This window comes from Mytilus californianus, unplaced genomic scaffold (genome assembly GCF_021869535.1).
Source record: "Mytilus californianus isolate M0D057914Y unplaced genomic scaffold, xbMytCali1.0.p SCAF_6, whole genome shotgun sequence".
Lineage (NCBI taxonomy): Eukaryota > Metazoa > Mollusca > Bivalvia > Mytilida > Mytilidae > Mytilus > Mytilus californianus.
In genome coordinates this window covers 73,103,330-73,120,815 of record NW_026262712.1, presented here as the reverse complement: position 1 = coordinate 73,120,815, position 17,486 = coordinate 73,103,330, and the positions used below count along the sequence as shown (strand labels likewise).

The 17,486-nt window shown below is 32.5% G+C and overlaps 3 protein-coding genes across 7 annotated transcripts in view; 1 reads left to right on the top strand and 2 right to left on the bottom strand.

Annotated features, from left to right (window-relative positions):
• The window catches only part of LOC127705886 (vesicle transport protein GOT1B-like), a 145,278-nt gene that overhangs the window by 48,868 nt on the left and 78,924 nt on the right, over positions 1-17,486 (top strand). Inside the window, exon 2 of one of the 3 annotated variants that reach the window (XM_052210252.1) lies at positions 13,739-13,830. The exons of the other annotated variants lie outside the window; for them this stretch is intronic. Coding sequence (XP_052066212.1) covers positions 13,739-13,830 — 92 coding nt within the window. The remainder of the gene's footprint in view (positions 1-13,738; positions 13,831-17,486) is intronic. 3 annotated transcript variants of the gene reach the window in all.
• Positions 1-17,486, bottom strand: part of LOC127705875 (1,5-anhydro-D-fructose reductase-like) — a 139,019-nt gene that overhangs the window by 73,333 nt on the left and 48,200 nt on the right. The gene's annotated exons all lie outside the window — the stretch shown is intronic.
• Positions 1-17,486, bottom strand: part of LOC127705877 (aldo-keto reductase family 1 member B1-like) — a 147,978-nt gene that overhangs the window by 105,080 nt on the left and 25,412 nt on the right. The window lies entirely within an intron of this gene.

Genomic DNA, 17,486 nt, shown 5'->3' with positions numbered 1-17,486 from the left:
TGGTAGCGTTAATGATTCCTGTGTATTTTAATTTATAACTATTGAGAATAATAATTCAGCTTAAAATGTATATTTTGCTATTTTGTTGATTTATTTTCTTATATTGCTAAACGTCTGTCGTCTGTCTTGCACCTTAAAAAAAATGTGAATTTAACCATGCACTGGACCTGTGTCATCTCTACTTTGAAAGGTATGTCTATATAAACAATCAAAAATGTTTAATGTGACTAAAACAGCAAGGAAGAGTAAAATGCAACAACTGGTATAATATATTACCAACCATGATAAATTGAAAAACTCTGGGATACAGAAATGCTAAAATGTAAACATCCGCCAACAATATATTCTACCAACATATTCAGACGTCTTCTTATGGAAGTAATTGCCCTATAACAAAATTTGACTTTCAACGTTATGTTGGCACTAAAATAGATAGACTAAATCTGTCAACAGCACTTGGCAAATGGTCAACAAAACAAGATCTACAAAAAACAATAATCGGCTTTAACCATTATGTGACTCCATTTTTGTCGTACTTTGTATGTTACAAATTGAATTTCCGTGATATTGTTCTTTTTGGATCTTGCACTACATTATGCGTGAAGGCCACTCTTTCATGTTCATATTAAATATTTGGTACAGGGGCAAACTGAGCTAATATATACGATATGGTTAATATAACTTACTTAACTGGTGAAGATTACATAGACACATGGAGTTACACGGTTTTGTGCTATGTTCATATCAGATTGTCTGATTGGGGGTGGAAAAATCTTTGTATTGTGCTACCTTAACTGTAGAAATTGGATAACTCCTTTAAGCTGCTGGTGAAATAAACATTAAATATGATTTTTTAATATTTCAAGAAATGAAAGCTTATATCTCAAGAATTGTATAGGAACACTGTAAACACTTCAATTTTACTATAAGACGGTCAAACTTAAGTCTCATATTTTATAAAAGTATTTAGCTACATACAGTTCCATAGCACATAGATTTGGTTTGGTATTTGTTGTCACTTATATTTAAATGTGATAATATGGTATTTTAGCTCAACTGGCCCATGGGACCAGGTGAGCTTTTCTCATCACTTGGCGTCCGTCGTCCATCATCGTCATCAATTAAATGTTTTTTTGAATCTTCTCCTCTGAAACTACCCGGCCAAATTTAACCATACTTGACCACAGTCATCATTAGAGTATCTAGTTTAAAAAATCGTAAGGGTTCCGCGGAACCCAGTGTCTCGCCTTCTTTTTCTGTTAGTTGCAGGCTCAACAAAAGTGGGGAAAAAATTATTAAAAATTTTCCTCTAGATACTATCTTTTGATTGTAAGAAGTTCTGTTCAAGTTTGGTAAAAACTAGAAGGTTTATGAATCTAATAAATGTTTTTAAAACTTTAACTGCAGACTGTACGTAATGTTAACTGGAATAAAACTAAGTCCATTTAAAAGTAATATACGGAAAAACAGGAAATAATTTTTTACAAAATTTCCTTCTAGATACTAGCTTTTGATCATAAACAAGCTTCTGTCCAAGTTTGGTACAAATCCAGGATAGTTTAAGAAAGTTATTAAAATTTTGAAAGCTTTAACCACAGAGTGAATGTAATGTTAGCTGGCAGAAAAACTAAGTCTATTTATAAATAAAATACGGATAAACAGGATTTTTTTTTAACAAAATTTACTTTTGAATTACTATCTTATGATCACAAACAAGCTTCTGTCAAAGTGTGGTACAAATCCAGGATAGTTTACGAAAGTTATTAAAATTTGAAAAACTTTAACCACAGAGTGAATGTAATGTTAACTGGCAGAAAAACTAAGTTCATATATGAGTAAAATACGGATAAACAAAAAAATTGTTTAACCAAAATTTTCTTCTGGATACTATCTTGTCATTATAAACAAGCTTCTGTCCAAGTTTGGTACAAATCTAGGACAGTTTAAGAAAGTTATTAGAATTTGAAAAACTTTAACCACAGAGTGAATGTAATGTTAACTGGCAGAAAAACTTAGTCCATTTATGAGTAAAATACGGATTAACAGGATTTTTTTTTACAAAATTTACTTCTGGATACTATCTTATGATCATAAACAATATTGGTTGAAATCAATGATAGTTTAAGAAAGTTATTAAAATTTCAAAAACTTTAACCACAGAGTGAATATTTGTGGACGCCGCCGACGACGACGCCGACGGAATGTAGGATTGCTATGTCTCGCTTTTGCGACAAAAGTCGCAGGCTCGAAAAAAATGTGTCCGGTTACCCCGCCTGCCAACCGACATGGCTAAAAAGTTCAAATGTCTACAGTACGGTTGCAATGTCTTTCAATGTCCCAAACTTAGTTCAACATTACATCACCATATTTAAGTATACAATGTTGTGTTCCACTCAAAACTTAGATATCAATGATACTTGGTATTTTAAAATCCACCACCAGAAAGTGTGTCAAATATAAGGTTAAAGTGTCCATATTGAAGGTCAAGGTCAATACTTTGTATAGTACATGATAAAAACAATGGACATTTTTTGAGCTCTGCTCACAGTTAAATATTTCTTTCCACCAGCAGATAGTAAGATAGCAATAAATTATTAATTTTCAGCTTGAAATAAAAAAAAATTAATAGCCAACGTTTTGTGTTAAAAGAGCCCATATTATAAACACTTTTGATCAGTAGACACCTCAGTACCAATACATAAATAAAATCTCAAATAAATTTTCTATACAATGTTCTGGAAATTAAGTCCCTGGACATTTATATTGCATGAAAATTTTAACATTAATTCTGGTATATTTGATCAGAAAAAATGAGAAGATGACGACGACGACGACGACGAAGATGCTGAGCTGGATTTTTTAACATGCTAGTTCACAATGTAAACAGTCGACATGAAGACTTGTCACCCTACCTGGACACATTATTCTGACTCCGAGTCGAGTTTAGCGATACCCAGCAAATACCAACAAATCTTTGGTTTGACTCTTCTTATTCGAACACACGACCTTCACCGAGGCAAAAACGCGTTACCATAGGACCGCCGAGGTGGTTTTAGAGGCTTGAATATTCCATGCATGTCAATAGAATGTCTTTTTGACCAATTTTGTATTTTCCTTGTAATGGTAGATTTCTTTTTTCGGACTTAATTTTACTATCGGAAGTCGACCATTAAATATTCAATTAATGCAAAAAATTACATTATTTTAAGACTGATATAGAATAGAATAGAATAGAATAGAATATTTTTATTTACCAAATTAGGGCCCCAGGAGGGCATATAGCATACAAACAATATTATTATAAACAATAACATATGCAATACACAGACAATAGATATGTAACCTGTGTTATAAAAACAATAAAATAGAATAATATACTACAGAAAATACACTCAACAAAATAGTAGCAATGTTTTATTATTCAATGAATACTATGTTGACATTGACTCAAGTGCACCCGGTAAGTGTATTTTCATTTTGAAAGACAAACAAGAGGCATTAGTAGTTTGTGCGGAGAAATCTCAATATAAAAAAACACAAAAAAAAAACAAAAAAAAAAACAATTTAAGCGCTTGCACATTTGACTATGAGGTATACTGCAAATAACAAGTTAGTATATTTAATAAAGGATATTTAATATGACTTATCTGCAAAAAGCACCAAGAGTCGGTGCTTAAGTGGAAGTCCCTACTTGTACTTAATGCAGATGAGTCAAACTCCTAAATTATTTAAAATATATTTTAAAAACATATTTTTAAGATTATAGATTCTGTGTCCAGCCAGCAAAGATCATCAAGGGACGGTGCCATATAAAACCCATTTGATGAGAATGATTGATAAACTTCACAGCAAAGATGCACAAAGAAGAATTAGGATCATGAAAGTTATAACAATATACTGTTGATGCATTTCAAAAGACTGGAAAGGAACATTTCTCAGAATGAAAGGAGCATGCATAAAGTATAAGTGTTTATATTACTACATATATATGGAGCTGTTAGGGGATGCTGTTTCAATTGATGAAAAGCTGCAACCCTATCTAGTCACTGAGAAGTGCTACAACCCTATCTAGTCACTGATAAATGCTACAATGTTTATATTTAAGCAGCACATAATCAGTAACAAGAAAGGCTGTTATCTTGTAAATTTGTAGACAGCAGTAATAGCAGAAGTTAAAATGATAACAGATTTCTGAAGAAAATAGAAACTACTTGAGAGAAAAGAGAAAACTGCACTTCCATTAGACCAGTACAACATGCCCCTACAAAGAAAGTAACTTTATCCCACTCTTTTACTCCCCTTCCCCTAGACTTACTTCTTTACATACCACTTTCAATATTACTTATCCTCTCAATTCTTTTTTTTTTCTTCCGCAAGAACATACATCTTTACACGCCACTCTCATTATTTACCCTCACCTTCTCAATTCTTCCTTTTTCTCCCTCCCTCCATTTCTTTCTTATCCATACAATCCTTAGCCTACCTAGTGTTAGCTACCCGTGCAGAAATCTTTTGACATGAAACATGGAATTTTTTTTCGCATTGAACCAATTTCGAAGTAGTAGTTTTTATTTTCAATATCAAATGGTTATAAACATTTCTTGAAATCTAAGGTAACAGCCAAAGTTACAATAAGCCAAAATGTGTGATGCAAATTTTATGAAAAGAAACTGTCCTTGGATAACCATTATGCAGCAGCCACAATGTGTGTCTAACTGAAAGGTATTGAGCATATTTGTAAAAAAAAATTTAAAACAATAAAAAAAAAAAAAAAATAGAAAAAGGTAAAAGTCCAAAAGTAAAATTTGCCAAAAGTTATAAAAATGCAAAATGGTACAAAAGTACCTGCCTGCTTGTACTAGCCAGCTGGCCTGTGGGTTATCTGGACTGCCCATAGTAAGACACCTGTCTCTTCCTTTCGAAGTACCAGTTTTTAAAGTCTCTGATTTGACCTTCAAAAATAAAACTAGTAAAATATCCCATTAAAATTTTGATAAAAACAGTAAAACATCTACGATTGAAATTTGATAAAAACAAATAAAATACCCAGTCCCTGTAAAAAAAAACCAATAAAATGACCCATTTAAAATTTAGATTATAACCTTTTGACATAGAAATATGTATCGCTTGTCGACATAAAATTCAGAAAAAGACAATCTGATGGATAGCAACATGGTTTATTAATTCAGTCGCGGGACCATTATCTAGTGAACAGGGCCTGAAAATAATCGTCAAACTGATATATACTGATAGTAATGCAGCTTTATACAAAATATCATTGATCTATCACAAGTAGTTCTTATCAAACTGACTTAAGCAGATAAATTAACTTTGAAATTTGCTAATTAATTCAGTATCTAGACCATGAACTAGGGGACAGGGCCTCGAAATAGTCGTCAAACTGTAACTGTAATAGTAATGCGACTTCATACAAAATATCATTGATATATCACAAGTAGATCCTTTAGAACTAACTTAAGCAGAAAACTTAACATTAAAAATTGCTAATTTATTCAAAGTCACTGGACCTAAGGGACAGGGCCTCGATATAGTCGTCTATCACAAGGAGTTCCTATTAAATTAACTTAAGCAGAAAACATAACATTGAAAATTACTAATTAATTCAAAGTCGTTGGACGATGTTCTAGGGGCAGGGCCTCGAAATAGTCGTCAAACTGATATGTTCTGATAGTAATGCAACTTTATATTGAATAACAATGATCTATAACAAGTAGTTCTTATCAAACTAACTTAAGCAGAAAGCTAAACAATTGTTGACGCCGTCGCCGTCGCCGTCGCCGGAAAAGCAATCCCTATGTCTCGCTTTCCGCGACGTTCGTCGCAGGCGAGACGAAAACGGTAAAACATCCCAATTTGAAAGTTGGTCAAACTGAGCCACCATACTCAGTCAGTAGCAGTAATAGCGGATAGTTGGTACATATGGTAGATAAAATATCCCTTTCACCTAAAGAGGTTAGTCTGAGCCACCGCGCAGAGAGCGGCTTAACTTCACAATACGTGTACACAAGTGTTCTATGCTTACTTATCATGTTTTCATGTAATTCACTGAAAATAATTTATAAAATGTAACTTCTAAACAACCTACAGGAATATTACAACATAGAAACATTGATTCCAAGTTAAGCATAACAGTTCCGTATGGTAAGAAGTGAAATATTTGCTTCTATAGAAGTTCAGTTTTACTAAGTAGTCTAGTTTGATTTCCTTGGAGGTTTGTATAAGGATCGAAGAAGTTATGGACATTGAGGAAAACCAGTGTGACAGACACTCAACAATACAGTTAAACCAGAAGACACGGAGATGTCAAAATACAGTACAATAAACGATTATAACTAATATAGTACGAAATGGTATTTGACATTTTGACCTTTCTTATTATTAAAATCCAGGAATAGCTATATAAATCTTGATGAATTAAATTAATCTCAGGAATAGCTGTCTCTTTGACAATCGTACCACATCTTATTTTTTATGGCTGAGAGGAAACACTTCAGTTTTCTGTGATGCCAAACCATTGAGTTATCCTACATGGGATACATTATACAGTTTCTCAGTTTATACTGCAGAATGATCAGTTGTCCGAAACTCCTGTTTTCTTAATCAATATATGTGACCTCCTTAAAATTATACAAATGAAATAAGTGTGGAATTAACTCGAGTAAATCATTTTATGAACACATCAAAGATATGATCGAAACCGTCTCATAGAATCTATGAAATAAAGATGAATCCATTGGAAGGATCAAGAATTAATATATAAGAATGAATTAGTGTCATGAAAAAAGAACTTTGTCTGATACTTATGTTGCTTTAATAAAATTAAGGCATAAGTCATATTATTATAAATAATTTTGAGAACATTCTTCATTTCATTCACAGAAGATACCGTATTAAACAAAATCTCCTGAAATCTCAAGTCCTTCATATCTTAAAATGCACAAAACTTTTTGTCACATCAAATTCTTTGCCTTGTAAGTCTTCATATGAAAAAAATGCCACAGTTTAAAAGTCATACAAGTGATAGTCAGATTACATCCACGTTGTCTTTGAAATAACAATTGAATATTAGTTATTGTCTCATGACTGTGTTCATTGAGTCATTTTTAATATTGTTCAATCTTTTTTTATAGATGAACTCTTGGCCACTGTGTTTCCTCTTTAAACAAAATAGCTTGTTCTGAACTTTTCTCGATTGTTGTAGTTCAATCATTCTTAAATAAATAACTCATATGTAAAGTTCAGTTGAAAAAAATCAATTGGTAAATGAACACGAGACTTCATTCCATACCAACTGATATTTAGATAATTGCAAAATACAAATATTTATAAATTGCAAAGTACAAATTTTAATGTCAGATTAATGCAAAAGAGGAAAACGAGGAGGTCATAGGGTACAGATGTATGTACATAGGAACTTAAGACAAAATGAAAAATATTTTATACAAAAAATAATTAGCGCAATAGGTATTTGATGCCTTATATGGCAATTTGAGAATGGTTTTTATATTTTCCCTATACCTGTGTATGTTTAGCTGTTTTTTTTATATTATTCAATGTCAAGATATCTTATAAAGTAATAATATATCTTTATAAAGCTTATAATATATGAGCTGCGTTAGATAGAAATCGATCTTATGCAAGTGCAAGTATACATGTACATATATAAGACTTTGATTGATTTTGTGACATTCAAATACGAAATAAAAGATGAATTTGGTCTGTTTTGTAGATTTTCTCATAACAGTTAAATTTTCAAACAGTTACAGACTTTCCATAGAGATTTTTTCAATCCAAAATAGATATATAGGTTAACATATGTATTGATATTCATTTGCATAAGGTCGATTTCTATCCGTCGCAGTTAAATCTTGTATTTCTAATGAGATATTATATTTATTATAATAAAAAATTAACTTAAACAGATATCTTTTAAACACAAGTAGATACCGCATTAAGTTTAAAAAGTACATTATTTGATAAATAAAAATATCTTATACAGTATATAATATCCTTTTTTTTTTTTAATAAAGTCCAGTAGGCCTTTATGTGAGCTTTTATTTAATAATAATGACCCTGCAATGCAAATACAAATAATCAGTACAAAGAAAGATAACTCTATTCATTTTAGATGACAATATCAAAAATGCATTACTTAAATATTTCCTAATGGAAATCTGGTTTTCCATGTTTTTGACTCACTAAACTATATATAAAGGATGTAAACCATAGAAATGCTGTTCTCATAAAAAATTATACATCTTATCATTTAACATATTAAATTCTAAAAAATATTCATCTGATACTAATTTGTTCTATCAAAACTCAATGAGCAATGAAGCCTTACAACAATGGATGACTAGAAACGACTTAATAAGCACTTAAAACTAAAAATATTAAACTCATCAGATATATAATACCAAAATATCAAAGTGTAATACAAAAATAAAAATAACCAAATTAACACACTACTGCATATACACCATATGGAGATTGATAGAATAGTATATAAATAACACATAGCTGAGAGGGTGATAGAGCAGATTGTGACCCCGAGAAAACATTGTCAACCGAGGCGAAGCCAAGGTTGACAATGCTTTTTCGAGGGGTACCAATCTGCTCTATCACCCTCTCGGCTATGTGTTATTTAATTTATTATACTGAATGTCCTTTCATTGTTGTCTTTTACAGTTGAATTTTAAATTCAAAGCATTTTACTTTGACGTCACGTACATAACAACGTTGTTACGGGTATTCGAAATATCAACAGAAGTGAAGCAAGATGTTTCATTTTTTTTATTATGACAGTCAACCAAAAAGTTCTGTGCCAAAACGTAGAACTTAAGCATTGTTAATTACTTGATGTAAATTCAATTCATTGTCCTTTAAATTGTCGGTTTTTGATAGTTCTTCCCCAGAGGGTGACATTAAAAGTGTCTCCCGCTCAGCCATTGGATAGAGTAAATTGTCTCCCTCGTATTAGCCAATCAAAATCTGGCATAGAATAGAATAGAATAGAAAAGAATATTTTTATTTTCCTAATCAAAGGGCTCATAACAAGCATATCAATCAAGTTACAAATACAGACAATACAATATAATTATGATTATTATACACACAACAGACAATGATTGTTCAACAATAAAAGGGGGAGAGTCAGTTAATACAGTATACGCAATGCTAGGCGGTGTTGTCGTAGAAGTATGAAGTGAAAAGTACAGTTCCAGGTTCCAGCCCCGGTCGGAGAGGAAGCAAAGAATCAGATCTGCTCTAACATTGTTAGGTTTATTTTCTAGGCACTTTATATATATAGATATTATTTTATTTTGACAAAGATAGAATATTTTTTACAGATCTTTTGCCCTTCTTATTTCAAATAAAGAATTAAAATAATTACTGAATTCTGATATAAATTGCATGTCATCATTTGACATTTTCCAGATCAAAAGATCATCTTTATGCAATTTCCGTAATTTATGAAATTCATGAAATTTATGAAAAATGTTATTAAGATATGGTTGACCGTTCTCTAACGTTATTATATAGAGGGCATGTAAATAAGAAATGAGCTTCATCTTCAACCATGTTGATAGGTTGTTGTTTGATTAACGTTCAGTGGCAAGCATTTCATGCATATTCAAGACGCAAACAAATTATAATACATTCAATTTAAAGTAGACTGACCGCGATGGAAAGAAGGTAGGACCAATTCCCTTTGAATTTATCTAAATAAACCATTACAAAATTTACCGACTTAGGTAGGGCAAATTCTCTTTGAATTTATTTCACACCAGGGTCGTTTTCGAAAAGTTTCAAGCTAAAATTCAGTGTGACAGATTCGCATGTGTACTTTGTGGTTGTAATAACACTAGGACGTACCTGAAAATGTTAACAAAATGTAAATGCTAACAATAGCTCAAAACTGCCGAGTAGAGGTAGAGTTTGGCAATTTTAATTGATAACCTCAATATGAGAAAGTATGATATTCTTATGACCAAACTTCTATTATGGAGGTAGAGCTTAGTTTTGTCTTTTAATATTTATCAAGCAAGCTCATGTCATTATCATTCAATTATTTGTTTTGTAATATAACATAAATGCATCTTGTAATTCGTTGCTCTAGTAGAACATCAGATAGTGCCTGGATTTACCTATTAAGACTGGTATTGGGGACAAAACGATATGTTCAGTCAAGGATTTATATAGTTTTACAGGTTAAATAAGAATGTTTTACATTTGTCAGGTCGAGGCTTTTTGTAAATTGCTCTGCGGCATGTGTTTTGCTCATTGTTGAATGCCGTACAGTGACCTTTTGTTGTTAACTGTTACGTCATTTGGTCTCCGATGGAAGGTTCTCGTTGGCAATCATACCACATCTCATTCTTATATTTGTCACGTAAGGGTACACCAATGCATCAAATAGTTTTATTTTTGATAAAGGGAGTTGCATCTAAAAAAACAACATTACAACATGGTTTTCAAGTATTAATTCTTTTAATGAAAGAATTTAACGTAAATGTAAGTGTTGGCCGATTATGTAATATAGTTAGGGATAAATTATGTGACAGTTTTCTGAATTATTCGAGAGATTTTAGAGAAAATGCTATTAAATCAGATAGAGGTAAACTTTTGACTTATTTTTTCAAATAAACATTTTTTTGCCACAGAAAAATGTTTGATACTAAAATAATTTAAAGATAGGCAAGCACTATGCAAGAATAAGAACAAACCACCTAAAATAGAAATTAATAGGTATGCAAAAAACTCTATACATAAATAAAAAAGGTTAATGTAATAAATGCTTATGGGATAAAGTTGAAGATGAAGAACATTTTATTTGTGGACCTTTATAATATTTTGAGAAAAGAGTTTTATGATAAAATTTTGATAAGTTGTAAAAATATCGAAAGTGTTAAACACAACTGGAAATCTAGAGGAATCGAAAATAATTGGTACTTACATTAATAAATGTTTTGAACTCAAAATTATCATTATAGAACAGATATGTTTATATGTAACTCATTGAGGAATATTTGCCTGTTAATATTTTATATAATATTTATATAATCTGTTTTATTACTGATTTTTTACACATATACTTATGGCTCTGGTCTGACCGGTGCTTTGCTTTTGTGCCAATTAGCATTTTATTAGAGCAACAAAAAAATTTCATTTGCACCAACAAAAATCTTTCATTTGCGCCAAAATAATACATTACAATTGCGCCAATAAGACATGTAAATAGTATTAATAATAGATCTATATTGAAAAGAGACTTTTTATAATAATAATGTTACGATTAATTTTGTTTTAATGCTGAGATTGCACTTTTTTGCTGGTCTAAACCGTGGTTGACTGTATCATTCAATGTTTTATAATGGTTTGCTGTCCACATTTGTTGTGATTCTGGCTTTGCAAGTTTTTGGGATACATCTACACGATTTATCTCCGTTTTTCAATACATCATATAGATATCCTGAATGTGAGGTCTTAAAATTACAGACGTATTTCCTCTTGTTTGTCTCCGAATGAATTATGTCCATTTTGTCACCTCGAACATTCGAACACTATATACTTTTATATCTTTAAGTGACGCCCAGTTTTGTATGAGAAATAAGTATGAACTCGCTTACCTATCCAATGGGGGAATACTCTACAACATTTCTTAAACGATGTGTCCTAGTAACGACCTCGTTCAGTTCTTATTCTATGTGACGATATAAGCAGTTGAAAGACGTTTTTCCCTTTGCTTAGAGGATTGCAAAAACAGTAAAGTACTGGTTGAGACCAATATTATTCATTTAGCCAACAAGTTGAGAAATTGTCCTTTTAACTTTTCTTGTGACTTATTTATAAAGGTTATAGTTTTAAGTTGTTGTTCGATTAGATATGCGAGTTCAATAATTGCGTTTCTTTTTCTTTCTTGGAGATGAATATCCATTCGCTGATTGATTTATAATTTGAAATCGTCTGTCCCTTTTCAGGTTTACGTTTGGGTTGATTGAAGTTTACCTTGAACCTTGAAGTTGTGGTTACATAAATTTGAAATCCAGAACACATTGTATGTTCAATATGATGTGAAATGCCAAATTAGGTTTTTTTCCGATTTCGAGGTTCACTGATTAGGTTAAAGTTTTGGTTTAAGATACTTGGTTAAAGTTTTTGGTCCACAATACAATACAATACCCAATACAATACAATACAATACAATACAATACAATACAATACAATACAATACAATACAATACAATACAATACAATACAATACAATACAATACAATACAATACAATACAATACAATACAATACAATACAATACAATACAATACAATACAATACAATACAATACAATACAATACAATACAATACAATACAATACAATACAATACAATACAATACAATACAATACAATACAATACAATACAATACTCAATCATTATTTAGTTATTATACCAACATATTCAATACGGTAAAAATCAGAACGTATAAGATGATTTTAAATGTTTTGTTTTCTACCAGGGGAGGAAAAATTTTGATGGTATTATATTAACATTATCCGCATTCAAACTACACGGAATGCCAAATATCTTTCCGAAAAGTTTGGTATTAGTTATTATAGTACCTGGCAATGATATATTTATAATTTGTGGTATTTAGTCAGACCACAGCTCTTTTGTTTGGAGGTAAGAAAAATTACAAAGCCACGGTGGCGAAAAAAAAAACAGATCAACGGCAACAATTAACGAACCAAGATGTATCAAATCAAAGATTTTCAAAGTAAATAACAAAGTAGAAAAAAATTTCATATCTCTTAAAAATTGAACAGTTATCAGCCTTTCATTTTCAAGTCAAATTTCTAGCAGAATCACTGATGTAAAATACCCGGCAAATGATTTTTTAACCGCTGGTCTGGTTAGTCCAAATAGTTTTGACGTCTTTGAAACAAATCAACTTTGTTATTGGACGCTGAAGGATCTAATAAAATCAAAATAGAAAAATACCATCAACAGGCGTTATGGTTATGATGACTAACTACTGGTATGACTGACTGGACCAAACCAGAAACATAAAAAAAAAATGTTTGTTGCTACCCAACCTATCAAATTATGTATCATCCCTTTTGGGATTCAGAATTTGAAGAGATTTCTGTTGTTGCCGTCCTAAAAATCTCTAATCAAGCACTATTAACTGTATTTGGGAAAATGTTGACCAACTACAAGAACCTCGTTGGTCGTGTGTTAGCATGTTTGCCTCAATTGTGGCTGGGGATACTGGGTCCATCGCCCCAGACTGTTCAACTCCTTCATACATGTACAACAGGCTTTTTTTTGCATTACTAGCATATAGTGTTAATTTTTTTTATTAAGAACATACTGTGAATGAATAATACATTTTTTGGTCTTTTTGAAAATGTTGTTTGTGCTGTATTTAGACCCCTCTACCAAGAAATTTGTTTTTGCATGCACACGTATAAAAATTGCGGTTTTTATCCTACTAATCATAGGTTGAAACGTTGTTTTCAATTTAGACTTGTTTATATTTTTTTTTTCGTTTGGGCTTGTATTATATTTGCCTTTGGGTTTATGTTATCTGTTTATTCTATTTCAACTCTTCTTAATTCAAGTCTATCCTAAATTGAGGTAAATTATATATATACTGCCTGCAAAAAATGTCACCTAATAAATTCTTTTAATTTTTAATCCAAATTAACTTTTTTTCAGAGATTGGTGTTGGGCTAGCTGGATTTGGAATTGCCTTTCTGTTTTTAGGAATTATGTTTTTCTTTGACAGAGGATTACTTGCCATTGGAAATGTAAGTCTTTGTATAAATAATATGATATCTGCAAAAAAAAAACTGTAAAAAGATCTGATTAACTCCTATTCTAACATCAGACTCTGACTTCTTTTAAACTGAATTTTACTGTGCATATTGATGTGTGTTTGTTTATTTCACATTGGCTGGAGGTATAGGGGGAGGGTTGAGATATCACAATTGCAAAACATGTTAAACCCTGCCGCATTTTTGTGCCTGTCCCAAGTCAGGATCCTTTGGCCTTTGTTAGTCTTGTATGTTTTTTTAATTTTGGTTCATTTGTATGTTTCAGAGTTTAGCATGTTTAGTGTGACGTCCATTTTCACTGAACTAGTATAGTACATTATTGTTTAGGGACCAGCTAAATCCCGCCGCTGGGTGTGGGATTTCAGTCTCACTGTGTTGAAGACCCATTGGTGGCCTTGGGCTGTTTTCTACTCTTTGGTCGGGTTTTTGTCTCTTTGATGCATTCCCCATTTCCATTCTCAATTTTATCTAAAATGTTTTTGTTTACTTTGATAAAAATTTGAAATAGGAAAGTTCAAAATTAATTGCAAAGAGAACAGTAAACATTATCTGTCATGTCTGTATATTCAAACTAAAATCATTTCAATGGATCTTTATTTACAAGAAGTATATATGACTGTGATAACAAGAATCACCAAAAATATTAAACAGAACAACAGACCATATCAACCACCAATACCTGATTCCTCTAAAAATCACATATACAAACAAAGAAAAACAACACATGTCAAGATAACCTGACTACAAAAAATGTAGGTACAGGGACAAAACATTGTGGGGTTACAACAGTGTTCCAGCTAGGTCGTTTTCACAGGGCGGTCCGCCCGCCCTTTCCCGAGTGCCGCCCTGTGCCCTTTTTACAGTTTGCAGGGCGCCCTGCCTTTTTTGAAGATCGATTGGTATATTATTTTGTTCGTATTGATATGATCAGCCAATTACGAAAATTTACCTGGCGACAAGTATATGACTTTGTTTACGACCCCAAGCTAATCAACGGTTACAACAGGTGTCATTATCTGTTGTTATAGGTAATCCGTTTATCGAATGGGTCATTTAATGATCATCCACATTAATTCATTCAAATAGAATCGGTCAGTCGGCATTTGTCTTTGAACTTGAAGAAATGTTCATACAACTTGGGCACAATTAGCAATGTTTACCGTAGTTTCATGGAGAAAACGTAATTGACAGAAAGTCGAAAACCATAATCGAATGAATGAATGGTTTATTATAGTGCAACCTGCATATATACAATAGATACATATTAGTACAATATTACATTACAGCCAGCCAGATAGGCTTACGATGCACTGACAAATTAAAACTCAAATTTTTGAAAAAATAGATAACAATTAGTTTTGGACGAATGTCTAAGTTATAAGAAAATACAACAGTTAACGTAAAAAAGTTAGAGAATTTCTCTTCGGATACGATCACAGTCCAAGATAAAGTTTGCTATACATTTGTTGTTGTTATATAACAGTTCATTCAAAGAGAAAGTTCCTTTATGCGTAGAGGATAGGCAGGATCTGGTGATATTGCAGTAAATAGTTTATTTCTTAAAACCGAGTAACGGTCACAGTATAAGATAGGTGTTGCTCATCTTCAATAGACCCAGAATTGCACATTTTACATACTCGTTGTTCGATTGGAATGTTTCTATAGCGTTCTCGTTCAACTTCTAGTGGGAAAGTACCACAGCGAATTCTAGCGATTGCAGATCTTTGTGTCCTTGTTAAATGCTTTTGTACGTACGGCTCGGCACAAAATTCGGTTTTTAAATGTTTATATGTCCTCAACTTTGGCATATTGTTTATTTCGTTAAACCACTTGTCTTTAAAGTCGGCTACAAGTTTACTTTTCACAGAGTCTAAGATGAATCTTGTTGAGATATCGGAGTCGTTGTCAGTTAGGTGTGAAAGATTACATTTGTCCAGAAGCGTTTTTACACAGTTAAACCACGTGTTTCGGTAACGTCTCGACATTTCACGATCCCAAACAAATACTTTTCGGCAAATTCTGTGACCAGGCATGTTCATAGGACGACACCATAAGCGGATAACGTTACACTGGTTGTGAATAAAAACTGGATGCCATCCCATGTCTGCTAATATTGCTGGAATTGGTGTTGTTTTGCCGACGCCAAGAAAAGTTCTGATAGCTCTATAATGTAAGCGTTCGATATTGTCATATTGCTTGGCTCCCCATACCCCGGATGCATAATCAAGTACAGGAATAACAGTGTTTTCATAAATTTTTGTGAATATGTCGTAGTCCATATTACCCATGTTAAAGAATTTAGATGTCAATGATCACAATGATCTACTACCTGCACTTACGAGTTCATTGACAGAGACATTATAATCGATATGCTCGGATAATGTGAGTCCCAAGTAGCGATATTTAGTTACAAGTTCAACTGTGTTGTCCCCTAGTCGAAATGTAAATTGAGGTCTGTCCTTTGTAGTCTTTCGAATATGCATAATTTTTGTCTTTTCTGTATTAACGTTCATTAATTGTGTCTTTGTCCAATCGTGCAGAGCATTAAGCTGATTTTGTAATCCGTCAACAGTGTCCGCAATAAGGACTAGATCGTCAGCGTATAGCAAGCAGCTGATCATATCGTCACCGACTAATGCGCCACAACAGAGTCCGTTAATGAGTGGTACCAATTCATCAATAAACAACGCAAAAAGAGTGGGCGCGAGGTTATCACCTTGACGGACACCGGAATCAACTGAAAACCATTCAGTTAACATCGTAGGCGATAATCGTACTGCACTTTGTAGCTTTGAGTAGAGACACCTAATTACTTTGTACATATTTCCATACACACCCACGGCTAAAAGTTTATTCCAGAGTATTGTATGATTCACTGAATCAAATGCCTTGCTGAAGTCAACAAAGCACAAAAAAAGTGTCTTTGTTCTGCAGTTTTCTGTTTCTCAATATTGTACACAGTGAATAGATATGGTCCAGACATGATCTAAGCCGCCTAAATCCGTTTTGTTCCTCACTGAGAAAGTTATTGTTTTCGAGATGACTAATGAGCCTTTCGTTCAAAATCTGACTAAATGTTTTTGCGACAGTTGACATCAGACTTATGCTTCGGTAATCCATCGGATTGCGGAAATCCTTGCCTTTCTTTAGCAGAGGACATATAATGCTTCGACACCAAGGATCTGGAACAATTCCATAGCTAAAACATACATTGAACAGTTCGTGAAGAGTTTTCGTCAGTATATCACTTTTCAGTATTTCATTAGGTAAATTGTCTATTCCTACTTCTTTGCCATTTTTTAAACTCATTAGCGCACGTTTCGTTTCATCAAGAGAAATAGGTTCGTTCAATTCAGATGTGCTCGTGTTGTCAATATATGTCTGATTAACAAGGAGATTTTCATATTCACGCTCTAGTTGTGAATTAAGGTTTTGCAATTGCTCTACAAATTCAGAATCGACTTTTGTATTGTCACTAGAGAACAGTTTGGAATACTCCTCTTTCCATCGTTGTAAAATTTCGGAGGGATCATGAGACACTGACCCATCGTCCATGTTGACACTATCAATGTTTGTCGCTGTTTTTCCTGGACCTAATTTACTGATTTCACGCCAAAATTCTTTTGGAT